The 26,391-nt window shown below is 46.1% G+C and overlaps 2 protein-coding genes and 1 long non-coding RNA gene across 4 annotated transcripts in view; 1 reads left to right on the plus strand and 2 right to left on the minus strand.

Annotated features, from left to right (window-relative positions):
* Positions 1–811: 811 nt before the first annotated feature.
* Positions 812–4,734, minus strand: LOC141574390 (uncharacterized). The gene is made up of 3 exons (XR_012501409.1): positions 4,595–4,734; positions 3,324–3,534; positions 812–2,458 (listed from the first exon to the last, which is right to left on the minus strand). It is a non-coding gene; the product is annotated as an uncharacterized LOC141574390 (long non-coding RNA).
* Positions 3,352–7,303, plus strand: LOC105068923 (protein FAM163A). The gene is made up of 2 exons (XM_045516621.2): positions 3,352–3,458; positions 4,031–7,303. Exons 1-2 carry the CDS (start codon positions 3,366–3,368, stop codon positions 4,451–4,453), a joined length of 516 nt encoding a protein of 171 aa, XP_045372577.1. The 5' UTR covers positions 3,352–3,365; the 3' UTR covers positions 4,454–7,303.
* An 11,856-nt stretch (positions 7,304–19,159) lies between these two features.
* Positions 19,160–26,391, minus strand: part of TOR1AIP2 (torsin 1A interacting protein 2) — a 31,491-nt gene continuing 24,259 nt past the window's right edge. For both annotated transcript variants that reach the window (XM_045516624.2, XM_010954921.3), the window contains 2 exons: positions 25,089–25,190; positions 19,160–24,446 (listed from right to left, as the gene is read on the minus strand). In XM_045516624.2, coding sequence (XP_045372580.1) covers positions 23,686–24,446; positions 25,089–25,190 — 863 coding nt within the window. In that variant the 3' untranslated portion in view covers positions 19,160–23,685. The remainder of the gene's footprint in view (positions 24,447–25,088; positions 25,191–26,391) is intronic.

Below are 26,391 nucleotides of genomic sequence, written 5' to 3' on the forward strand. Positions count from 1 at the left end.
TGACATGTGCCCTCTTGGTTTATGACTGTAAGGCCAGACTTACAGACCCACAAAATGTCTGGGCTTTCCTTTTTCCCCACAAATAACCATGTCTGAAGGATATCTTAGAGTTTACAAGGGGCCCTTGCATACATGAGTCTGTTCCCTCACAATCATACTTGCAAGCTGAGTGTTTCAGCAATCTCTCTTTTACAAATGAGAAAGAAGATCAGTTTCCAAGATGAGGTGTCTGCTAAGTGGCACAGCTGGGCCTCGAATGGGCCTTCAGACCCGTGGCCCAGCCCGCACGGCCCTGCGCCCCATTTCCAGGCCGCTTCTGCTGTACAACCTTCCTGTGACTGAAAGAAGGAAGCCAGGCACCAGGGCAGAGAAGGGAGGGCACAGTTCGAATATGGCTTCGTAATTCCCTGTTTCCTAAAGCAGCCTGGGCACATCCCAGGGGACTAGGCCAAGACTTTCAGGAGAGTGGGGCACTGCTGCCTCCCCCAACTTCAGGCCCCTGGGCCTCTCTGTCTCTTAAGCAGCTCTCGGGGGTGAGCATGCAGGGGAAGCAGGGGAGGGTGGGGGGTGTTGTTCTGAAGGTATGTTAAGTCCTCCCAAGGCTGAGGTTCACCTACCCCTCTCCCTGAAATGCCCCAGGGAATCTCTAAAGCATGGCTCACCAGGCATCTGGGCAAAGTCAAATTGGTCTTGAAGGATGTTGCTCAAGTCCGCAGACAGGATGTGAGCTGAGCGGTACAACTTGCTGCCCCCTGGTGGTAGATCAGCATCATAACTACCAGGCCAGTGAAAGAAACACTGTACGGTGAGATGATTACCAAACTTTTATTAAGTGCCCGCTGTGTGCCAGGCACTGTGTGTAACACTGCAGGGGGATAGGACACAATATAAGACACAACTCCTGATCCCAAAGGACTGGAAGGGTGGGCAGGATTTAAATAGATGGAGAAAGAGAGATCACGCCCTCCCGTCCTGAAACCCTTCAGGAGCCCCCAGTGTCTCCAAGTGAGTTACCCCCTAGTTCCTAGCCTGCCTTACCACCTCTCCAGCTGCGTGCCTACCCCGGCCTTTCCAGAGTCCAGACAGTTAGTTCCTGGAACCCCTGTGTTCCACACCCCTGGACTCTTCATTCTGCCCTCTCCATCAGGTCTCCTGGACAACCCCCCCCAACTCAGCTTTTAGGATTCAGCTCAAACACAACACATTCTATGGAACTTTCCCCTGAGTTGTTAGCTGCCCCCTCCTCTGTGTTCCCACAGCCCCTGGTCTGTGCATCTCTGGTTCATAGTGTATGTTAAGTGTCTTTTCATCACTAGGCTATGAGCTTCTTAAGAATTGGGACTGCCTGGTGGGCAGAGGATCCATGTAGGAAGGACAGTGGGCAGTGAGGAAGGAAAGATAGATCAGTGTGCGCCTGCAGGGAAGTGGGGGCGGGCAAAGCTTCTGAAGCTCCATCTAAAAGTTGCGCCCAGATAAATGTGTCCTGCAGGCAGTGTGGTGCCAGGAAGGCTCTGGGGTAAGAGGGGTGCAGGGGCATGAGGAAGGGCTAACTGTGGGCTCTACAGAGACAAAACCTGCGAGGTCAGTTAGGAAAGCATTGCACCAGTGCAGGTGCGCCATGCACAGCCTTCATTGGTGTGGAAAAGAATGGGGGAGGCCAAAGAAGAATTTGAGGACAAAGTCTAGGCTGCTAGGGGAAGATGCCAGAGCCTTGCCAAACTCTAAGACGCAGATCAATCCCCTGAGACCTGGTTAAAAATGCACATTCTGACTCATCAGGCCTGTGGCGGGGCCTGAGATGCTATGTTTCTAACCAGCTCCCAGGTGCTGCTCATACTGCGAGCACTTCTGAGTGAGTTCAAAGCAGTGCCAGGTGCGCGCAAGGCTGTGGGAGCACAATGGTGAGGAGCACGTGGTGTCCTTGGGTGAAGAGGAGGTGCCCCTTCCCCAGGTGAGCACAGTGGGGCACATGGCTTCCTGAGCACCCTGTGTTCCAGCCCCCACTTGCCCTTTGAATAACGGACAACCTGCAAACCCCTTCCTGGCTGTTCTGGTGGAACCACTAACAGGGGTTGGAGGTAGGGGAGCCCATCTGGAGAGAGGGTGATGGCTTAGCCTGTAATAACTGAGTTCGAGGTGCCAGTCTGGAGCATCCAAGTGACAGGTCTGACGACTAGCAGCTGGAGACTCAGATTTGGGACTTACAGGCTGATTGATGCTAGAGCAGGTGGTGAGAGTGTAAGATGAGGTGAGGTGGAGCTCAGGGACCAGTCTAACCCTGACGCCTTCTACAGGGCCTAACACTCTGCTTCCAACATCTCCGTCCCTTTTGTTGTCTTGCAGGTCACCGTTCCCTTTATGAATGTAAGTGCTCACAGTCATTCTTCCGTCCTCAAGATGCCAAGTCTCCTCCCAACCTCCTGCTCCTTTGGCAGAGGCAGCCTTGGTCCCTGTGTGCCTGGGGGTTCAAGAATACCTGTTCAGTGACCTGAAAGGGGAGCTGGCCATCAGACAGTCTCACATCCAGAGCGTGCCCCTGCCCTGTTAGCCCCCATTAGCAGGACCCGTCCAGGAGCCAGAATGCACCTGCAGCTCCCCCTAAGCTCGCCCTGCCCTTGTTGTCCACCAGACTTGGAAAGAGAGGAGAGATGCCCTGCAAAAGGAGTATGGGTTGGAGCCAGGGCAGAACCAGGTGAACTTCTGAGGTGCAGACCCTGGCCCTTCCACCTGGGTCAAGGGCTCAGGGACCATTGGTGTTTGTGCCCTGGAGGTTGGTGATGAAAAGCATGGCCTTTGTGGGGAACCAGGCTGGGTGGAATCTCAACCACATCTATCCAAGCCTCAGTTCATCATGAGTGAAATAGAGCTCATTGGTAACTATTTCCAAAGGTTATTTTGAAGATTAACTGAGATGACCAGGGGAGGGCTTAGCACAGTGCCTCACACAGACTAAGCCCTCAGTAAACAGAAGTTATTTTCTCTGTGTCTTGGCGCCATGGGGTGTGGGGAAGGGGGCCGGGGCTAAGCATGATACGAGGAGAGGGGGAGGAGAGGGAGAAGGGAATTTAAGCAGAAATGACAGCAAGAACCTTTGAAACTGGACAGAAACAGGGGACAGAATTACAAGTTCAGTTTGCTCTCCACCTCCCGCAGCTGTAAGCCCCGCAGGTTAGGCTGGCCCAACTGCTCTGTCCTCAGGAATCCCCTGGTGTCCCAGTGCCCAGGGCTCTCCCTGCTCTCAAGTTCCCCGTGCCTCCAGCTGAGAAAGTTCCAGGAGGGCTCCCGGCCCCGTGCCCAAGGTGGCAGCCGCAGCTGCCCCTCACCTGTTCGCACACGTCTTTGCAGTTTGATGGAGCATCGGGCGGATGACAGCGGGAACGGTTGTGATCACTGGCGGAATCCTAGCTACGGTCATCCTCCTCTGCATCATCGCTGTCCTCTGCTACTGTAGGCTCCAGGTCAGTCCCCTGGGCCTGCGGCCAGAGGCCACCAGCAAACCACCTCCCCATCGTGGGGGCAGAACCTGGAGGCCCACTGAGGGGGTGACAAACCCCAAGGCCATGGAATGTGGGAGGTGTGAGTCAAGGGGGCTAGGAGTTGGGGGGGTCAGCAGGGAGTTATGTATCCCTCACCCCCTGCACACTTCGGGCACCCAAAGGGGATGAGCTGGGAAAATACTGGGTCACTGTGTCATGTCTCCTGCACGTTGGAGATTTCAGGAGTGGTGGGAAGGACATCATTCCGGAGAGACTCTGAATGCAGCCCCCAGCACTCCCAGCCTGTCCTCAGCTTGGTTTTGTGTCCCTCCCTCTCTGCCTCCCTGCCTCCCTCAACCCCGGCCTGGAGTTCACGTACTAGGAAGTAATGGGAAGGAAGAGGGCAAGTGCTGGTCTTGCCAGGCTGGGGTTTTCTCCCCAGCACCAGCCCAGTGCGCAGCACAGGGTCCTCAGTGGAGCAGGGGCACGGCTGCCTGTGCGCCCCCCGAGGGGAGCACTCAGCCCATAGGCATCTCGCCCCCCTCTCCCCTCAGTATTACTGCTGCAAGAAGAGCGGAGCGGAGGATGCCGACGAGGAGGAGGAGGCGGAGGAGGAGGAGCATGACCTGTGCGCGCACCCCAGAGGCCCCACCTGCAATGCCTGCAGCTCCCAAGCCCTGGACGGCCGAGGCAGCCTGGCGCCTCTCACCAGCGAGCCCTGCGGCCAGCCGTGCGGGGTGGCCGCCAGCCGCTGCGCCACCTGCTCCCCCCCGTACAGCTCCCCCTTCTACATACGGACGGCCGACATGGTGCCCAATGGGGGCGGAGGCGAGAGGCTCTCCTTTGCTCCCATGTACTACAAAGAGGGGGGACCCCCATCCCTCAAAGTGGCAGCGCCCCAGAGTTACCCGGTGACGTGGCCAGGCTCCGGGCGTGAGGCCTTCACCAATCCAAGGGCTATTAGTACAGACGTGTAACCCCTTTCACCCCGATCCCCCACAACGCACACCAGGGCTGCTGCCCCACGGGAGCACTGGGGGCAGCGGAAGAACCCTCCACCGCCCACGAGGACCGTCTCAGTGTTTCTGGCTTCCCTTGCCCCTCTGTGGAAGGCTCACCTGGATTCAAGCTGTTAAGGCCGTCAAGAACCAGGGCAGGGCCTGGCCCCCCGGCCCAGAGGTGGGGGCCTGACAGGTCAGGGTGGCAGCTTGGCCAGTTTCTCTGCTGGGACATTCTTGTGGCCAGTGCCAGCACCGCCACTCCTCTCTCACTCCCCTCCGTCCCCTGGCTTTGCTGGACTGTGAAAAGAGGAACACCAGGCAGAGCTAAGCAAAGGCTCCTGAGGCTTCCGGAGTCCTTGCGGGAGGAAAGGAGCCGGTGGGGCAAAGGGCGAGGGGAGAGGCGAGAACTCAGGCACTGCAGAACTTGAGAAGGGAGAGGCGGGGGTGAAAGGGACCTCTTCGGGACTTGCTTGCTAAAACAAATCCAAGAGCTAGTTCACAATCTAGTTTTGTACTTTGGCTATCAAAGAGACGGCAGCCCCTGTCGCTGTTCCAACTTGGATGTTCCTTCCTGAACACACCCATCTGTAACTGCCCCCTTCCTCGTGGAACATGGTGACAGGACTTTAAAGGCCATGGCATGAGGTTATTTGCGGCAAATGCACCCCAAAGGTGACTATCTCACCTTGTCTCCCCACAAATCCTCTTTCTTGGCCTCGGGAGACTGCTGCACCTGCTGGAGAACCTTTTCCAAGTTTAGTTGCTAGAGTTGGAGCAGCTTAGTGAGGGCGATCTTGCTGGTGGTCTCTGGGGCCCTGGTCCACCAGGCTGAGCGCTGGGCGTGGACGCAGCCCTGTGAGGACGTGTGTGTCCCCAGGTGTGCACACACGCGCCTGTCCCCACCAGCACACACCGGGGCTTTGCCATCTTTGGGAGCCGCAGAGTGGAAGGGTCTCTGATGTACCAGCTAGAAAGAAAAATCAGACTCCAGGCAGCGCGAGCAAACGGCGGTTAAAGTGGCAGCCAGTCTGCACAGCGACCAGCTGGCTGGCACAGGAGGAGCCCGCGGAGGCTCCCGTGGGACGATGCTGCGGCGCTGAAGCCACGTAAGCCCCTCCAGACACCTGGTGTTCTACTTGGGCAGCCAGCCGTGAGGCCGTAGCGCAGGACCCCTTCATTCCAGCAGGGACAGCAGCCTTTGTGCTGATTGGGAGGGACCTGACTTAGCAATCAAGAGTCCACGCTTGCCCTCCCTCCGCTGCCCCACCCCCCAGCCTCTGACGAGGGCCTCTTTATTGCTGTGTCACTCAAGCCCCAAGTCCAACTCCCACTTACAGCTCAGCTGTGGCCTCGTGCTGTTTGAGTAAATGCATCTGGTGAGTTTTCCAGTTGCCTCTGCAGTAAGGGGGCTGCCCGCCTTCTAAGGCTCTCCTGAGTCACTGAATGCTGCCGAGCGTGGGGCCAGAAGGGAGCTGGCCCCTCCGCTGAAATCTTGATTTTGCATTTGAGGAAAGCAGGGTGTGGCCGGGGGAGGGGGAGGAGGAAGAGAATTCACCAGGCCTTTTGCATCACTCTGGGCCCTTGTCACCTCGCATCTCGATCTATAATCGAGGCTCACTGGGTTGAGAATCAGAGGACCTGGGGTCCAGTCACACTTCGGTCACTCATTAGCTCTAGGACCAGTCACTTACCTCCTCTGTGACCCTGTTTTCTCCATGGAAATAAGATTTGCCCAGATAAACTCTAAGGGCCGTTTAGTGCTCCACAAAGCCAAGACACCCCGAAAAGTTCTGCCAGCCAGACCACTCTCTCTTGTCCTAATCCTGGCAAGGGCTGCACCTGCCAGCTGCCTGACCCTGGGTGCAGGGATGCATGCTGACGGATGAAGGACCACAGTAAAATACAGGATGAGCAAGCAAAACAATTTTAATTCTCAGTGAAAAGCAAACATGTTTGACTCTCCTACTGAGTGACCTCGAATGGTAATAACATTTCTCTTCTCTCGGGAGGCAGCTCTAGGTGGGGGTTATGAGCTCTATCTCAAAGCCGGGAGGGACCGGCTCAGGACAGCAGCCTCAACATGCCCCATCCCACCGCCAGCCCTTCCTGGACCAAGCACACCCCCTTAACACGAGTTGCTGGGCCTGGCTGCCCTCACTGCTTCCTGAGAACCAGCCCCAGTGCCCTGCTGCCCTGGAATTCCACAGCCAAACCACCCCAGCAGAGGCTGTCCCTCCTCACCCCAAAATTATAGTACATCCTGCCTTTGGAGAAATCAGGAGGACCCCGTCACCTCTCCCCTGCTCCTTGGCCCTAATCTGTTGGGTCCCTGAGTGAAAAGCATCTTGTGTAATCCCGTCTCCTCTTATGTGTAATCCCATCGCCTCTTCTAGCTTTCCCAGCCTAAATCAACCCACAAATCCGAATCTGGGTTTGGGGCGTTGGAGAGATGGTGGGCCGCGGCTGTCCCCCCGCCGCCCCACATTGCTCAGGGCACAGGCTCAAGATGCCCCCACCCCACCCCCACCTCCCTGGCGCTGCGAGGGCCTCGTCTGTGGAAGAGGAAGCTCCCCCCACTCAGCCACACTGTGCTTTTTGGCCGCGGAGTCTGTGCCCTGGGACACCACTTGGACACTTTCCAACCTGCACCCTCAACAGGAAGAGGAGAGGCTGGGAGCGTCCGGTTCTCTCCACCGTTTCTCTCCACCTCGGCTGCACGGCGCCCGCTACAGACTTCTCGTCCCGCATCTTTGATAACTTGGAGTCACAACCAAGTCAATGTCAAAATAAAGGAGGAATTTGAAATAGAAATCCCGAGGGGCCCTCCGTTCTCTAGCTGGGGAAGGGGCGGCTGGGTGTGGGTTTGGGAGTGAACGCTCCCGTTCATTGCCCAGAACATCCATGTCCAACACCGAGGTCCTCCGGACTCCTCTCCCCTCCGGCTTCCTCGCTGACAAACCCCCTCCGCCCCCCGCGGCCTCAGTCAGAGCTCACATAGCAGGCAGGCTGTGTCCTTTGTCAGGGAAGGGAACTGACATGTAGCAGCTGCTGCCCCCTGAGGTGGAAGGAGCCCTGCAATGATGGGGAGCAGCCTGCCCCCCCCCCACTGTCCCGGCCCCTGGGGTCCCCACGCCCAGTCCGGTTCAATCCCCCACAGTGAAGCCTGCAGAGACCCTAACAAGCTGAGGAGGGAAGAGAAGAAAGTTTGGGGACCACATCGTCAGCTGAGACCCCAGCAGAAATGTTAGGAAGGGGAGAAGTGTGGAGCGATGCCCCGAGAACCGGGACAAAGGGAGGATTGGAGGGGATGCGGGCGGACAGCACGCTCTCTGCGTGTGTGAGAGGGACACTGTGTCCCTGTCCCAGGGCCGCGTCCAGCCCCGACCACAGCCGGCTGTGTAGCGGGCCCCCGGACGCCCGAAGCCCAGGGCGCTGCCCCAGCAGAACTTCCTGTAGCAGCACCGGGCACAGCTCCACCCCCGGCAGGGGGCAGGCGGCTGCAGCCCTGTCACCAGTTGTCCGCCGCTGGAACAAAACCCTGAGGCCAATCTCTCCTGAGGGCACCCGCAGCAGCCTTAAGCCATGTCCTCCACCTCCACTCTTCTCCCTTGGAGCGCCAGAGCCAGTCCTCCAGCCTGAGCCTGGGCCACAGGTCTCACTGCACCGTCTAGGCCCACGGGGGCAGGGAGGGGAGAGCCGGAGCCCTGGTCAGGATCATAGGCCCGCCACCCATGGGCCTCTGACTTACACAGTGCCCTGGACACCATCAACCCCATAAACTGCGCCTTGCCATCCCAGATCTCCAGATCGTTATGCTGTCCCTGGGGTTTCTGCATGGACTTCAGAGAGAAGCTTCTTCCATGATAAAAACTTTGCATCCTGTGGGTATAGCTTAGTGGTAGAGCACATGCTTAGCAGCGTGAGGTCCTGCGTTCAAGCCCCAGCACCTACATTAAATAATAAATAAGTAAACCTAATTACCACCGTCGCCCCTACAAAAAAAAAAAAAAAAAAAAAAAACCTTTTGCATCCCATTTTCTACACTCAAGTTTAAAAGTGCTGCTCAGAGGCCACTGATAATTTCCGGGGTAAGAGGCCCAAACCACCAGTATCTAAGGCTGGGCTCTTGAACAGCACAGCAACGAGAAAAAGCAGAAGCAAGAACCTCTCCCCGCCCTTTGCAGCCCATTACTCCACCCATTTACTGCCTCTCCCTGCATCTGGAACCTCCCTCCCCATTATAACTGCTCGTGACTCTCTGAGGGACCAAGTGTCCCATCAACCTAGGACTGCATTTTGGCCTTGCGTTTGCCACAGCAAACTGTACAAATGAGCGCGAGAGTATTCGGACATACAATTCCCATGGCCCCGCTCCACATGCACCCTTGGAGGAGGGATGGCCGGACAGATCTGGGCAGCCACCAAGCGTCACCTACAGACCTCCTGCACCGCCTGCCTTCATCTCTCATCTGCGTCTTGCTGGGGGGTGTGAGTGGGAAAGGGCTTCATCAGGCCAGCTCGGGGTACCTCTGCCTTCCCCCCTTTTCCCTTTGCTTAAGGGGCTAACAGGCTACTATTTAGATGGGAGGAAATAGAACCTGTAAGTATGATGTTGACACTTTGAGTTCTGTTCTGGATCTAACTAAACAACTCAAGGTTAGACAGAGGCCTGGCCCTCCTCACAAAGTCCTCTCAACTTCTCCCACACACAGGGCCCAGCTGAAGGGAGAGGCCCCCTCCCGTTAACCAGTATTGTTAAACCCACTATAACAGTATAGCCAAGGAGGCCACAACTCAGTCCGCAGGGAGGGGTCTCTGGAACTCTTCCTAAGGCAGGACTCCTGAGGCGGGGCGGGGTCCTGGATGGAGGATGAGAGCGGGTGGAGGATGGCACCTCTATCTTTTAATCTCTAAAAGGCAAGATCATCAAAAGCAGCCGCGTGCAGGCTGTGAAAATCTCAACATTCTCCAAGTGTTGTCCAGAGAACAAATTCAAATACATTAGAGATAAACACACTTACCATGAATATCCTTTTTTTTTTCATTTTTTGTCTTTTCAAAAAAATTTATTTAATGACGGTACTGGGGATTCAACCCAGGATCTCATGCATGCTAAGCACTTGCTTTACTACTTGAGCTATACCCTTCTCCCCCTCAACCATGAATATCCTTAAGAATATTTTCTGCTTTGTAGCCCATTTGTTGGGCAGCCATGAACTCTTCCTGAAGTTTAGGAGATGAGCACCCACCTGGGGCTCTTGCCCTAATCATGGCAGAAGTCACTCCTCTCTCCAGCAGACTGTCCCCCACAACCCCAGGTGAGCCTGCTTCCCTGGGACGTCCTTCTCCAGGGTGGCTGGTCTCTGGGGGACAGTTTGCCCAGGCCTCCAGGGAAGCACTTGGCTTCCCACCTTCCTCTCTATTCTGTCACCAGGTGACCCCACCCAATAGAAGTTGCAGGGAGCCTCTACCCCAGCTCCCTGGCTCCCAGGCCGACTCCACCCCGTGGGCAGGACAGTTCCAGTCTTCACAGGGGTAAGCATCCAGAGGCTGGATCACACTGGCCATCTGAGATCACCTTCCAGGTCGGCACAGAAGACCCAGGTCATCCAGCCCTGGCCACAGGCACCTGAGCCCCTGGAGGAGCATGAGGCTCCAGCGCTGGCCTGCAGGTGCAAGCCAGGTCTCTCTCTTCTCCAGCCCATCCCGATAGCTATACATCCACCTGAATTGGGTTTTGCCTTGGGCCAGGGGTTTTCTACCCATTGGGAGTCACATCCTTATTTGCAACAAAAGATCACTCTCCTGAGAAAACTTGTGTTCTGGGTCTAATTTAAACATCCTGAAGTTATAGCAGAGGCCTGGCCCTCCTCACAACATTCTCTGAATTCTTTCCGCAAACATTTAGGGCCCCACCAAAGGGCTACGGATTATCAGAAGACCCCGAACCCCAGGCTCCTGCCTAGAAACCGAGGGTCTCACCAGACCCCTCACCTGCCTCTTGCCTTTGCCTCTCTCCCACCCCATGTGGCCCCCAGTACCCCCATCTGAGGAGGAGTCTTGAGCTGGTGACAGTGAATGAGGAGGAAATCAAATGAGGAAAAAATGAAGACTTGAGAATTTTACATGAGGGAGAAAAAGTGGTAATATAAAATATTGGCCATGGGGAGGATCCATAAAAAACAAATAAAAATGGCTTCCCAATGGGAGGGAGTCAGGGTGACGGCAGAAACAAAGCTTTTCCACATATGCCTTGTTATATTATTTTGACTTGGTGACTCTACATTTCAAAACTTTTTTTTTTTCCTCAGTTAAATTATACCAAAACTGGCTGAGAATAGCTGAGGTCCCTCCAGGAATTCATGCACAGGTACACACATGCCTGGCTCTGGCTGTGAGCAGAGCCCTGGGGGAAGCTTGCTGAGGCCCCCGCTCTGACCCCTTAACTGGAAAGGGTGCCGCGTGGTCTCAGGGCAGCGACCTGGGCGGCTGAGTCTCTTAAGATGCTACCGCACTCAGATCCTCCCAGCTCTGGGGCTGGGTCATGGCTGCCGTAGGGCACCCACCGAAGGCCCAGGGGCTTCCATGCTGCACGTATGGTTTTCTCCCCCCAAGGCCAACAGGCAGACTAGAAGGGAAAACAGTGTCAAGCAACATAGGTGCATATTTGACAAATTAAAAAAATCTTTGTGGTGGTAAAATATCTGTAATTGTACGTAAAATTTACAATTCTAACCATGTCGAGGTGTACGATTCAGTGACTAGTTACATTCACATGTTGTGCAGCCATCACCACTGTTTCCCGTGCTTTTTTATCACCCCAAACAGAAACTCCATAACCACTCATGTTAGAATTACTTTTAACAGCTGTGTTTGATTTATTTTTGTATTAAAGTTGTCAGATAAACTCATCCTTCTGGGGATGGGGCTCAGTAAATCTGGAAGAAGGCAGGCTGATGCAGGATCATCACTTCCCTTCTGCCACGATGAAATCTCTAGGCAAAAACTGATGGCAAGGAAGCTCCAAAGATAAAAGGGTTGGAATGTAGCTTTACAGCCTATCCTGAAGGAAAGGTCAGGGGAGGCCTGGTCAGGCAGGCAACATCTTAAGAGATTTGTGACGTGGCTCAGGCAGCCACTCTCAGATGACTTGGGATGATCCTAAGATGAAAAGGAGATTTGGATAGCGGGGAGAATGAAGCAGCTGGGAGGGAGGTACAAGGCTCAGTGAGTGGGTGAGCAGCTCCGTGACCCGACCTCCTTCCTTCCTGGCTGTCAGCACACTCAGGTCCTAGGCTGCACCAGCCAATCGGATGGATGGGGAGGCCTTGGGCAGACCATTCACGGGTTCCCAGGCAGAAGCCTTGGTAGCCTTCTGAGCAGCAGAACTCACTGCACTGGGCCTGCTCCACTGAGCAGCTGCCCGTCCCCTCACGGTCCCCAGAGTGCCACAGCTGCTGGACCACTGGCCACAGAGAGGGGAGGGAGGAGGGCGGGAAGGAGAGCAAACCAGGTGCACACCAGCATCACCAGCCTCTCTGCAGGGACCTCAACCAAACTGATCTGTCTGAATGGACATGAGGTCTATGAACCCACTGGGATTTGACACAAATGCCTGTGTATTAGAGCTCTGAAAATATCTCCCTCATCAAAAAAAAAAAAAAAAAAAGTAAAAACAAACAAAACCTGGAATGACTTTTCTCTCTTGTTCCCACCTGGAGTGACTTTTCAATTACAACTTTGACTCCACATACACATACTCTTCTCCACCAGCCCCAATTTTACCTGTGTCCTTCAAACCTTTTCTATGATTCAATGATTTACTCCTTTGCCACCCCTGGAAGTAATGGCTCCCTTTTCCTGAACAAAACCAACACATCTATATCTCTCTGTGACACTCTAGGTTGGAGCGATGATATTTGGAGTTTTTCAGATGGTTAAAAACTACCACCAAGTGGAAGAAGTTAACTACTTGATGATCATGAGCCGATAGCCTGCAGACCTTCTGGTGCCTAAGGATTGAGCACCATCAACCAATCAGAGAATTAGGCACAGCTGAAACCCTTCAGGGAGTTTGAGGTTTTTGGGGCACGAGCACCTATTCTTGCTCAGCCCTGCAATAAACCTTCCTCTGCTCAAAATACCGTCATTTTGGTTTGTTTGGCTTCACTGTGCCTCAGGCACGTGAGTTTGTATTGGGTAATAATTTTGGTGAAGCCAGCCTAGGAGTCTGTGTCCGTGGTGGGTCAACCCTGGCCAGGGGCAGCCACTTCCCAGCAGCTGCCGGAGGTTCCCTTTGCTCTAGGGAACCAGGAGGGATTCTCCGTGACAGGCACCAGCCACCCCACCGCACGAGGCAGTTTGGAGCTGAGCTACAGTCCACATTCACTGTTGCCTGGAGGTAAGTTGCTCCAGCTTGTGCAGGCTGGCAATTCTCTCCACTTCATCTAGGCTTATTACTGCGGAAAGTGAGTCGCTCTGGGCTCGTTGCAAGCCGCTCTGGGTCTGTTCTTTTCCCAGAGCTGGGCCAGTCTTTTTGGAGGCCTCAGTCTGGAAGTAGAAATAGAATTTTTAGGCTACACCCTCTGATTCTCTGTCTGTGCAACTGTAGCTTATTTGTTGGTTGTGGTTTTGTGTGTGTCATTTTGGGGTGAACCATTCCAGCTTGTGCAGGAAGGGAAAATTCTACCAGCTCCACCTGGCCTCGTTTCCTTCCGGGAAGTGAGCTGCTCTGGGCTCATTGGGAGCCACTCTGGGTCTATTCTCTTTCGGGAGCCAGGCCACTCTGGAAGCCTCCGTCTGGAAGTAGAGGTGAAATTTTTGGGCTACACCTCATCTGACCTTTGCTTTGTGGGACCACACTTGCTGTTTGCACGTGTGTGTATCAGCACTTTCGCTTGCAGGTTGAGACGTCTTTGATGAGTAACAGGGCTCCTAGTATGACAACCCAGGGCATCCTTCCCTGTTGCGTCGGCTTCATGGGGCTTTGGTTGGGAATCTGCCTTTTGGAGCTAGGAAACTGTGACCCTGAGAGACCATTTTGGATTGTCATTTGCTTGATACTTGATAACATCAGCCATGAATAATCAATTATGGATGATCAGAGCTCAGTTCATCGTAGTCTCGTCTCCCTAGGGTATATTTTGCAAGAGATCTTCAGTTATACTCCCATAAAGGAAAGAAAGTGATATCTTTTATTGTAACACTGTGTGGACTCAGTACTCCCTGAGATCTGGACAACAGTGGCCCCTAATGGCCCTGCTATTATATTTTGCAGTTTGGCTTTTATTTTGGGAGATGTGTGTGTGAAAATCTCCGTGGCTGGGTCCAAACCCTGTTCTCTCCTCCTGGTTCTGCTGAAAGTGAGGCATGCAAATGTGAGTGAATGGTATATATGTTATTGTCTTCTAGATATTTGGGAACTGGAAAAAAAAATATCCTGAAAATAGCCAGATGCTTGGGTTTTGCAAGAGCAGTTAGAGGAGAAATTTGCATTTCTCTTCCTGTGTATTTGAGATGTACATGATCTCCCTGGGCTCTCAAGGGGGAAAAAAATTTTTTTTTTAATTCTAGCTGGAAAATTGAGATCCCTGATTTTGTCTGTCTTTACATAAAAAATTAACTTGTAAATGAGCTCTAGTTAATTGACTTAAGAGTAAGTGCTTACAGATAACTTCTAAGTATGAAAGAAGCTAGGCAGAACAAAATTCAGGTTCACGTGATCTAGAAAGTGTTCAATACTGGTATTAAGCTAGCTTAAGCTTGTTGGTATAATCAATATGAACATGTCTTATTGTTCGCAGGTTTACTGAAGGTCAGTAGGTTCATGTTGTTTCTGTTGCAGAGTTTGTCAGCAGAAAGAAAAAAATTAACTTGGTAAATTCTTACAAGTGAATTGAAAGCAAATGAGATGGGAGCTTTTGGATGAACCCTTTGGGAATGATTGTGCTTTGGGAATGTCTGCTTAAAAATGATCTCTCCGGATTTTTGGAAACTTGAAATTTTGGAGTTGTGCTGAGTTAAGTTAAATGATGGGAGTTTACTGAGTAGTTGAATAGATAGGGCATTCCCAAACAAAATAAGATACCAAAACATTCACTAGAAATTGAGAAATTGAGATTTTTAAGAACTGAGGATTCCAATTTGGATGTGTAATTGAAGCTACTAAAAATAATGGGGGAAACATTTCAGTATACGGTAGAAAATTATGAAATATGTTTTGAGTAATAAAAAAAGAAGTGTGAGAATGGAATTGCATTTTGTTAAGGGAAAATGAAGTGATTGGGTCCTAGAGCTAGTTGTTTCTAGATGGGAAAAATAAGGGACAAACTAATACGGATACAGAAAGTTGTGGGAAGTTTGTAGAAAGGAAGCCCTGAAAAAGGAGTTCTGTGCATGGTCAGGCTGACATTAGATTAAATGTAATTAGGTCAATGAATTTTGTTATTAAAAATAAGCTAGTAATAGGACTAGATTTGGTTCCTCTCTGTTAAGAGGACAAGTTTACTTAGAATGCTTCTGAGAGAAGATTGTGTGAAACTTTTGGATATTTTTTTTTTTTTTACAAACTTCCTATTAAATTCTAATTAAAGTTCTTTTGACTTCATCTAACTTTGGGTTGCCACAGAGGGCCCCTGTAGCATCTCTGAGAAAAATATTTAACTAGGATAAGTTGGTATGTTGAATTGCATGGGAAGCTTTGTTAAATGAATGATAAGTATTTCAAGTCAATGGGGAAAAGATAGATTCTTAATAAATGATGTCTGAACAGCTACAGTAATTCAACGAAGCAGGTCACTCTGACTTTTTTTAAATCTGAACATTCACTTTCAAATCTGAATATTCACTTTCAAATATATAAATGAAGTTTCTAATATAACTTGGAGTGAAAGTCATCTTATGTGATAAGTTTAAAGATCTATGATTTAATTTAATAGTTATTATTGCAAGAGTAAAATACTGCAATGAGTTATGATGGTGAAGGCTGTTAAGTTTATGTAAAAAATTATGAGCTTAAAAACAAATTGGGAACTGATACGAATATCAAAAAAGGTACCCTTAGGAAAATAACATTATATTCTTTTTAAGACAAACACCACTTATTGAAATGCAAATAATAATAGATGTTGGTCAAAAGGAACAAATTTTCAAATACAGGTAAGTTTTGGGGAGCACTGTAACAGTATGGTGACTATAGCTAATAATACTGTATTATATGCTTGAAATTTGCCAAGAGAGTAAATCTTAACTGTTCTCACCACAAAAATGGTAATTAGGTGATGGATGTGTTAATTAACTTGGTTGTGGTGATCATTTCACAGTACAAGTTTATCAAATTATCATATTGTACACCTGAAATATATACAATTTTATCTGCTAATTATAATTATACCTCGATAAAGCTGGAAAAATGTAAATAATTAAAAGAGGATAAGAGATTAGATATCATAATTCTAATCTTCCTATGATTATTCAGGATGCTAGTAGTTAACAAAATAGTCTTTAAAAACTACAATTAATTTTTAGGTATTTATTTCCATTTAGGTCATGAGTCCTTCTTTAAAAAAGTCCTATTAGGAATTTTTCACATCCTCTAAGGATACATTGAAAATAAGACATCAGCTTTCCTACCTGAAAATTATGTGTAAGAACATCCATGAATCAGATATAATAAAGAACACAGAGTATGAAGACATGCAATATAAATGCTAACTACTCTTATTAAATAATAGTTATTATTAGTTAATAATACAAAGGGACGCTTGCTCATGTGAAAACAACCATTAATGGTTTTGAAACCACAGTGGATTAATGATGAATTCATCTGTGCTTTGGCTTTTCTTGCTTTCTGGGAATTTATGCTCTCGCTCAGGAAGCAATATGGTGGAAATATGATTGAAGAAATATACACCTTCTCCATGATGTTTCTTTTCTAACTGGGAAAGCTAACCACTTGGTAATCCAGCCCCACACTTTCACCACTAAATAAAACCCACTGAACTGATGGCTGTTGTGAAAGATCCTTTCCTTCTTTGTTTTGATTAATTCTGCTAATTCAGGCATCAAGTTTGAAGACAACTCTGTAGGAAGAAAGAATATTACCAAGAGTGCACATGTAGTGATTTGGGGGGGAGATATTTTTTAATTTAAAAAAAGGGAGACAATTGTTTTTTCTTTCTGTACAAACCAAGAGTAATGTTAAAAATGGTACCAGATCTTCTGTTGTGGCTCCTGTTTATTTGGATTGCTGCTGTATACTTTTCAAATCAAATGGAGTTGCTAAAGTTTTTGTTACTTATTTTTCTAGTTTCCAGTAAGCATGCTGACATTCTTCTAAAAGCTATTCACTCTAGGTTTTGCCTGGGGAATGCTCTGCATACTGCTTACCTTCTCTATGAAACTCATAAATTTGGTGATTCAGTTACCAGAAGCATGATGTTTGTTGACACTGTTCAGTAATGTGTCTGGTGAGTAATTATAGCTCCACATCATGTAATGAAATTCGTGGCTATAAGCAGGAAGACAGTAGGACACATTTAAATTAACCCCCTCTGGCCAAACTACATGGCAAATGAGAAATTATGAAACTGACTTCTAGCACACTTACAGGAGGCATTCAAACAAGATGCTTTTTAAAAGGCTGCTTAAAACAGACGAATTACTGAATATTTACAATGAACAATGCCAATTTTGTAGGACTTGCCTATCAGCTATCTTGCTTGTATAACCAGACTGGTGTGCTTCATGTGGGGTACTTAGTTCTAAGCACCCAGCAGCGTCTGCCTGCCTGGACGCAGGGCCTAGCAAGCCTGTGGCTTTAGTCCCACTCGTTACTTCATTTTTATTCTGTTTCTGATACCTTAAAAATGCAACTCTTGTTTTTGAACCTGGCTCTTTGTGTTTAAATTTCCCTTGAATTATTTTATCTATTATTGTTACGTTTGGAGTTACAGGAAGATGTTAACTCAAAGTAAGAACTTAAAATGGCATCTCAGGTAATATGATAATAAAAAGTATTACCATGTTGATGGTCCATCGTAAGTATTGATTTGTACGTTAGAAAATTAGGGATCCTAGTAAGTGGCAGGCTACAGGTTCAAAGAAACAACTTGTGTCTCATTTTTAGTGTTTGTGTGTGTGGGGGCTTCCTGCAGGTCCTAAATTGATCACGTGGGTGGGTGGGTAAGTTAGTGTGAAGAGTGCCCTGCACGTATATAAAGCAGGATCTGTCTACTCTGCTTCCTTTTCTCAAAGTGGCTAGGGTCTTCACTCAGTAGCTAGGACCCTTCCCTAGTTTAGCTTGATGAAGCTACTTTGTTAAAGAAAAAAAAAATCCAGTGACACTTAGTAAAGATGGTAAGGCAGACTTTATTTAGGACCCTCGTGATAGGAGTAGGGACCACTGCAATGGAATGTTACAGAGAGATTGGGTTCAACTCCAAATGCAGTTGGAGCAAGTAGGAATTTACAGCCAAGGAGCTGGGTAGGGGTCAGTGGATGGGAAACAACTAAGCGGACACAACAGGGATAATGGGTTCAGGCCAAACCGATCTATCAGAATTCTTGCTGGACGCAGGCCAGGGTGATCAGACATCACCTAGGGCATGCTGGAGGATGAGGAACTGTGTTAGATATTGAGGGTGATCAGATATTGGGGGGGGGCAGTTCTGGTTAAACTAACTTAGCAGGTTTCTTGCTAAAACTGTATTTTCCAAGGAAGTATACAGATGGGCCTAGGAAAATATTCAGGAGCCTGACTGAGGTTTAGACAAGCAAAGAATCATGGTCAGCTTCTTTATCAGACATTCCATGACCCAGATTGCAACTTCAGACTTGACAGTTTTATTATACACTATTTAAAATGAAAAATTCCACAGTAACTACTGCTTAGCACCTCTCTTCCTTATTAATCAATTTTCACATAATTGAGGCCTCAGTCTGTTCCAATGTATTTGGAGAAGTATGTTAACATCCTCTAGTGGTGAGTTTGTGAAGTAAGACAAACAAATCCTGTTGTCGCAAACCCACTGTGAATGTTTGGAAATCCCTTCAGGCTTGTCTTATCCTTTGACTTTAGCCCATTCCACTGAAAGCTCCTCTTTTAAGACACACTGACTCCCAGGAGTTCCCATTTTTCTAAACTGCAAGAATAAATCTTTCAGACTTTCAAAACTGAATTCAGATTTGGTAGAAAAATGTACAATAAAATGTCAGCAGATCCACTGTTCTTAGTTGGGTATAGATTGTGGGGGCAGAAAGCTGAGAGAAGGGTAGGTAAGGGGCTGAGATGGGTATTCAGGTACTTCTGCTAATTCTGGTTTGACATCATTTTAAGGCAGAAATTCTGAACACATTCTGGCCTTTCCCACTTCCCAACACACAACTGGAAGTTGTCAGCACACTGGGGTGAGGAGCAATTCCCAGGGCTCTTACAAGACTCTCTCCCTCCTGAAGACAGCCTCGTTAAGTAGAGATAGTTCTAAGAATGCTAAAGGAGACGTGCAGTAGATTCCAGGCACAGCCTCCGTGCTGTACATTTCACTGATGTCCAAGTGCCACCGGGACACGCACAGGACTCTTTCGGCTCTTGAACTTATTGCCCATTTCCCATCATTAATGACCCATGCTCATTTCTATAAACTTGCTCCTTTGGGAACTATAATCAAGAATCAGTCAACTGAGAAAAATTAAAATGATTTATTTTTGGTAAAACCAGACAACAAATTTGAATAAGGCACATCCTTCAACCTCTATAAGAAACAAATGCAAATGCAATCATGGTTACATAAGGAAGAAGGGGAATGCCAAGAATTTTGACATTAATATTGGCAAAGCCCTTTTTTTGTTGTTAAGTAGGAAAAAAAAATCAAAATGCAGTTGTTTGAAAGTCAATGCTTCTTTCACGAAAGGGATGGCAAACAGATTTACACGTCTTGTAATCTGGTCAACTCAGAGCGGTGGCCTAGAGCTCTGGGATGAGGACGCTGAGCCGAGCTGGACACCGGGGAAGGCAGGCTGCCACCGCTGTGGGCCGGCAGTAGCAGGCATCACTTCTTGCCAGCTCTACCCTCCCTACGCAGCCCGCTGCTTCCCAAGTCCAAAATGTTCTTTGTAGTTCAGGGAATTGCTCTTAGCCAAGGGCAGATTTAGTTTATGAACCTCAGTGAGGAAAAGTGGGAGATCACTTCCCAGTATAGGAACCAGTCTCTGGATTTTTAAAGACATCAAAACAAGCTGAAATAAACACAGCACGTAACACGGGAAGGAAATGCATTGAAGATTAAACTGTTTACATCTTTACAGATTACTCACAGATTAGGGGATACTGGTTATGTTCTCAGACCGTCTGGATAAGGCTAGTGCTCTTAACCAGTATGTATATACATTTTTAAAAACGGGGGAGCAGCACTGGCATAGATGGGGGGTGACGGGGCAGCATATTAGCTGCAGATGAGTTTCAACAGCCCAGTCTCAGTCTGAATGAGGCAAATTTAGGCCCCTATCATCAGCTACTTCACAACCTAACACCTAAAACTTCACATAATAGAAATAAGGCATATTTTAAAGTCATCTGGGAAACCTGTTTTACATGGATATCTTAACTCTATTCAGTTCTCTCTAGAATTGGTAACATCTTCTTTACAAATATATTATTATTCAAAACAAGTACATGACTTGTTTCCTACATGACTCATAAGCCTAAAGTATTTTATAATCTTACAGACACCCTTAGAAATATTTTAAAATAATCATTTCATCATTTTTCAACATTCCTATTAAACAAGTGATACACAGTGTTCAAGGTATCTTAATTTTGAAAAAAAAAATGAAAACAAAAAGCAAAACCACTATGACTTTTCAACAAATTTTAAAATGAAATATGTTAAAACGAAGATTAATATTTAACTACATAGTCGACTTGAAAAAGATTAAAAACTGCTTTTATAAAATGATATATTGAGGGCTTTACAAAGAGGTATTGGTTTATTTTTATAATTGTTACGTTTTATTTTCAGATGACAAAAGATAAAAGGTGTCATGTTTCTATTTGAAAGTACTTCTCTACAAATACCCTGTGTATGGAGACAAGCTTTACTCCCATTAAATGATAACCTTAATCAGATGTAACTATATTTTCTATTTAACATTAGTTTTTGAAGTACTAGACACCTGAATATGCATAAAAACTGTGGTCAGAGGTATGCAAGTATAGTCCTGGTGAAGATCATCTTGCTGAATTGTTATCACTTTTACATGCTGAATTTGTTGTATTTTAACAATGCTCATTATATTTCCTGTCTTTACCAGATAAAAGTATAAATCAAACAATTAAAAACTGCAAAAGGGTCAAAACCACCTCAGGGGCTAATAACACTGTTCACCTGGGACATTAGCCAGAGGACGGTGGGTAGTAACAGGCCTGCTGAGCCTTACGCACCACGTTGACTGCGGCAGCTTCCAAGTAAAATACATTTAAATTACTTTATTGATTTAAAAAAGAGAAACAGAAATAACAGCATTGCTACATTTAGTTATACGAATCCCCTGGAACTTCTCTGCCAACTTTTGGGAACTAATTGGGGAACCTAAAGTTCACCCCACAGGGGGAAAAACTCAAGTCCAGAGGCAGTTTATAATCCTACCAGTTGCTTCTAGAACTCTGGTATCATTCAAGAAGTGATTTATATTAATATGTAATGTAACAGGAGTTGTTCTGTGATAATAATTAAACAGCAGTGTTTGGGTAGCATGTATGGTATCGTATGCCCACAAGCCACTGTTCTAAGTCAGACAAGCTAACTATCTATTACAGTAATGAAAGATGAACTACTAGATACACAAAAGAAAATCTGGAAACTTGGCAAACGTAAAAAATAGATGCAACTGAATAGAAGCCAACCTAAGAGTACATTAGATAATAGATTTTATTCATACATTTAAAAATATAATTTTTTGCTTTCTCATGAGAAATCACAGAGCTAATATATTGCTTTTTAAAAGGGTTTCTGAGATAGTGGACAGAAAACTGACAACAGTTTCAGCTGATTGCACTTATACATGGAAGGAAAGTATTTTTAACAAAGACCAAATAGTAAAAAAAAAAAAAAAAAATTGTGACTTTTGGAAATTATACTGAAAGGAAATGATGAAAAATCAACTCAACTGAATGAAGAAACAATCTTTGTCTCAACTGTGATCTGCGTCACTGACAGCTTAGATGTGCACACTTCACACTGGTTTTTTAAGGAGCTGAGGTAGCACAGGTCAGCAGGCCGACAGAACACTTCTACAAGGCACTGCTGGTTTTGTGTGATGTAACGCTGGCATCGGAGATCTGGAAATACCGGATTGACACTGACATTATATTCACTGTGCTTTAACTTCTTATTCAGGAAGGTCTCCTCAAATCTAGCGGGAGAGTCCTTCGCAAAATCCCAAACGAAAACAGTTCCTTTACGTATGGCCCTCCACTGGATGTCAGGCCTTGGTTAGAACAGATTTGTTTTTCCTGTGACAGTCATTTTCAAATAGATTCTTCCCCCAATTCTTTATGATCTCTGTTTAGGTATCAAAGAGCCATATATCTTTTTACTGTTTCTGAAAAAAAAAAAAATCCTTCCATAATTTAATCATGTGACTTCATTTTAAATATATATATATATATATATATATGCTCTCACAGCAGTAGAGAGGCCAAAACTTAGCTAAAAGATTCCAGGTTCACGGTGATAGGTCCTGGGTATGCCATGTAATGGAACAGATCATTCATGAGGTCAAGATCATTTTACTAAAGTTCTGGTTTTGGGGTTGAAATGCAAATCAACAAGTACTATCTCCATAAACACTGTTCTCAAGCTTTCTTACAATTACAAACATGGTCCAACAATAAAATATTAAAACCTCTTAGAATCTACCTACCATTTCTGTTTCCTCTAAGTATAACATCTCTTACATTTTCCTAACTGTTAACCTAATGGTACTTCTAACTAGCAGGGCAAGAAATTAGCTGCATTATATAATGTTCCATCACTGTCTAACAAGTAAACAGTGTGGTAAAGTTATGCTAATGTGCCCATATAAAAATCTACTATTCAGCTGGTTATTAAAATCTGTTCTGCTTAAACGGCGTTCAACCTCTCATCCTATACAGTTTATTCAGAGGAGACAAAAATGATGAACAGAAATTTTTAAAAGCATCAGAAATATGCTAGTAAATACTAATGTATACATTCTGCTATTCATCTGTGGGTCTTTATCCTTCATAAATAGCCAAGTCTATATGATAAACCTGTGTTTCATCCCCTTTCTACTCATGAGTTTTACTACATTCATTTTTTCCTACCCATTTCCTATCTTTTAAGATTTTTTTCCCACTAATCAATGGTTTTCAAATCGTATGGAGAATCCCAATATATAAAATGGTCAAAAGCAGAACTGCTGATACAAAGGGGAGGGGTACCAATAGACAGCTTAAAAAAATCACTGCTCTGAATCATTCAAGAAAGTTGAAACAAAGATACAGGCACCTGGAATATCTTCATTTGCAGCCATTATAAACAATTGCCCCATTGTTTCCAATTTTTAAAAACATCTCTTGAGTACAGCTGCTTTTATCTCAGAGCTAATTAACGGAGTAAAAACACAGCATATCTTACGTATAGTACTTAGGTAAGTAAGAATTTGAATTCTTATTTCCTGTTTCATACTACTCAAAAGTGCCAATAAGCATAAGCTGTAATCCCCCAACCAGATTATTAAGACAAATTTAAAAAATATTTAACATGATACAATTTTTTAAAAATTTTCATTGTTTCATAAACTGTAATTGCTTTAATCCGGGTCCAAATACTATCTAAAAGGCTCTTTAGAGTCTCAAGAAAACAAAAATCAATCTGTAATTACTCTGAGATTACCTTCCCACGCAATGATTATGCTGCTATATTTGTGGATTAAAAAAATACCTGTTATATATACCTGATTTGCCTGAAAGGCAAGGAAAGAAAAAGTCAGGTCAACTTTTAGCTTTGTCAAGCTTAGATAAGAAAAATTTTAAAAAAAGTAAAAAATGAATTTTTTTCTAAAATAAGCTCATTTGTACTTTCCAGGCTATTTCCTCACATTCATCAAGCTCCTTCCATATGAACAGAAGGCTTTTAAACTGACTTTTTAATATACCCATGCCTTCCATAACCAACTCCGTGCTTGGCTTATAGAGAGCAGCCCTGTTCTTCTATGTTCCTCACGGGCTGGACGGGCAGCACCAGGTGGGAAATGCGGCTCCACAGCCCGCTCAGTTTGTCTGAATCCATGTGGTTGAAAGAGCTGGGAGTGCTGGAGTTGGTAAACCTCGCCCAGAGTAAATCTCGCACTTTCTCTTCAGTTTCCCGTGGGCCGACACTTGCGTCTAAGGTCTCCTCCTCCAGTAGGACCGTTAGGACCAGGGCCACATCTTTAAAGGCAGCATTCTCATGGTCACAATACTTGTAGAAGATCAAGGTGGAGCCTGCAGGGAGGGATTCAAAGCGATGTACCACAGCAGCCTTCTGGCCCTTCTCAAACCCGGAGCTCAGCTCCATGTCAACTGAATGCTTGACCTTGTCACTGTCCTGCAAGGTTCTCCCAGCCCCATCAATCTGAATGGCAGAGACTTTCTGGGAGGACGTGTAGGCATCTGCCACGTGGTGGCTCAGGCACCTCAGGGTCTCTCTTCCCTCTCGAGCTGCTGTAAATATGATGGTGGCTGGCTCAGTGGGGTTTGAAGAATTGAGGTGCTTCTGGAGAAACTTAAGTCCTCTCTGCCACAAAAAGGAACTCTGGCCTGGAAATTTATCCTTCAATTGGCTGAAATGAACCAAGAAGGCCTCCAAAGCTGGATTTTTGGGCACTTGCTGGGCTGGAGAGGAATAGTAGCTATTAACAGAACTTAGCAAAACAAGAGTCAGAACCATGAAGCCAAGAAAGATGGAGCCTGTCAGAGAATGAGAAAACAAAAGACGAAATTAGAGAGAACGTAAGTCAGAAATAAAGCCTGCGGTAAATTGAAAAGAGGCAGACACACTGATTTTACTGGCTGTGGTGACTTTCTTTTGCCTAAACCCTTTAAACTTCCAGCCACTGAAGTCTACCAGAAACACCTTTTCTTAAATTTCTTAAATTATTTGAAGAGACAACATCTCTGTTAAAAGGTAAAAGCTAAGTTTATGTATTTGTTGCTATAACTAATGATGTGATTTTGAAACAAGAGGTCTGTTCTACCTTCTCAAAGGATTCACTGCCTGGAGAAGGCCATTTTTTCCTAAAAGGTCAAAATGTAAAAATGCCACTTGAGAAATTAATGCTCTCTCATTGAAACAGTAGTTTTAGTTTCTTGTTGATGAAAAGCCCTAACTCCTGTGGGAATTCCCATTTTGTTGAGGATGGCAAAATATTGGCCAACACCCCTAAAGGAAAAATCCCTAAACCTCCATTGCTGTATTCTAATATGACAAACTTTTTTTTAAAAACCATTAAGACAATGTTAAAGATATTTAAATCTGCTAGTTTGCTAGGTATTTCTCTGAGGATTTCTGAATGTGAATCAACGCTGCAGTAAGACCAGTTTTGTTCTCACCATAGCTCAAAAAATCCTTTTTATTCATCTTTCTCCCGGTATCCTGTGCATTCTCTTTGTTTTCTTCCAATTTCTGTATCTCTTGTTGATGCCTCTCAGCCTCTGGGGGAAAAAAAAGGAACATTATTTTTAGACAGTACACCAATGAGAGTCTGTATACCTTTATACCTCTTGCCAAAGAATTATTTGACTGAGAGTTTTCCATACTTTATAAAATTTTTTTTTATAAAAAGTGAACTTTTTCCCTGTCTTTTCCTTAAGGCTCACTATTACCTTTATTCTACTTAGAATAAAAAAATAAAGTGCTGTAAAATTCACTTAAGGATGCTTTTGCTCCATCCACAATTCTTCACTGGCCCTGAGATCAGGGACAAAGAAACAGATAGCTTAATATTGCAGGCAAACCTATCTAAAATGTGATTCAACAAAATGTACAGAATTAAGAAGGGATTTAAGAAATGTCTGTATGCCAGACTCAACAACACAGAGCAATGACACTCCGATTTCAGTGTTCAAGTCTCACGTGGCTCCTCAATGACAGAGGCACTGCACTCAGAGGCAGGAGAGATCACTGTGCAGTGGTAGTAGCTTACTTTGCAAAACAGCTTACGAAAACAAGTTTGGAACTCTTCGTGAGTGAGGTATTCAAAGCAAAGAGTATAAGGTTAAGAAAATTTATGAACTATATAAAAATGTACGTGTAGGATGTGACACCAATCTTAAAATGTGTGGGTGAAAAGGAGGGTAGCATTTTGTAGACTCTAAGCCAAGTCACTCTAGAGTCTCAACGTGTGGTTGACCCCTGCCAGGTACCTCATGAAATAGTGAAAGCTGAGCACTGCCCATATATCCTCCGAGGAGAAATAACTCAAATAGCACACTCCATCAACATACAAAAAGTAGAGTCATCTTCACCTATAAAGGACAGTTCACCCAGTCATATCACACAAAAAATGGCATTTTAAAATGTTACAGAATTCAAGGGCGGAAGGAATCTTTAATGATCACCTAGTCTAGCTCCCTGCCTTACCTATTGTAACAAAAGGTCCAGGGATGTTAAGGGCTTCGCCCGAGTTCACATAAAGAGATGTGGCCGAGTTGAGATCAGAACAAGGTTTCTCGTTTCCTAGATTAGCTCATTCCATTATAATAAGTTGCTTCTCACACATAAATTGCATTTTAAAAATAGTATTTTCTTCCTCTACTCAGTGAACTTGCACACTGAAATTCTGATGGCAGATGGTGGTCCATACAAATCACATGCATTCATTCATTCATTTAACAAATATTCATAAAGTTGCTT

This window comes from Camelus bactrianus, chromosome 21 (genome assembly GCF_048773025.1).
Source record: "Camelus bactrianus isolate YW-2024 breed Bactrian camel chromosome 21, ASM4877302v1, whole genome shotgun sequence".
In the NCBI taxonomy this organism is placed as follows: Eukaryota; Metazoa; Chordata; class Mammalia; order Artiodactyla; family Camelidae; genus Camelus; species Camelus bactrianus.

What these genes read in the sequence shown, in the direction of transcription:
- LOC105068923 (XM_045516621.2), top strand. Translation starts at nt 3,366, where the DNA reads ATGACAGCGGGAACGGTTGTGATCACTGGCGGAATCCTAGCTACGGTC. An exon ending in TCTGCTACTGTAGGCTCCAG is followed by an intron (nt 3,459 to 4,030) that starts GTCAGTCCCCTG and finishes CTCTCCCCTCAG; the next exon opens with TATTACTGCTGCAAGAAGAG.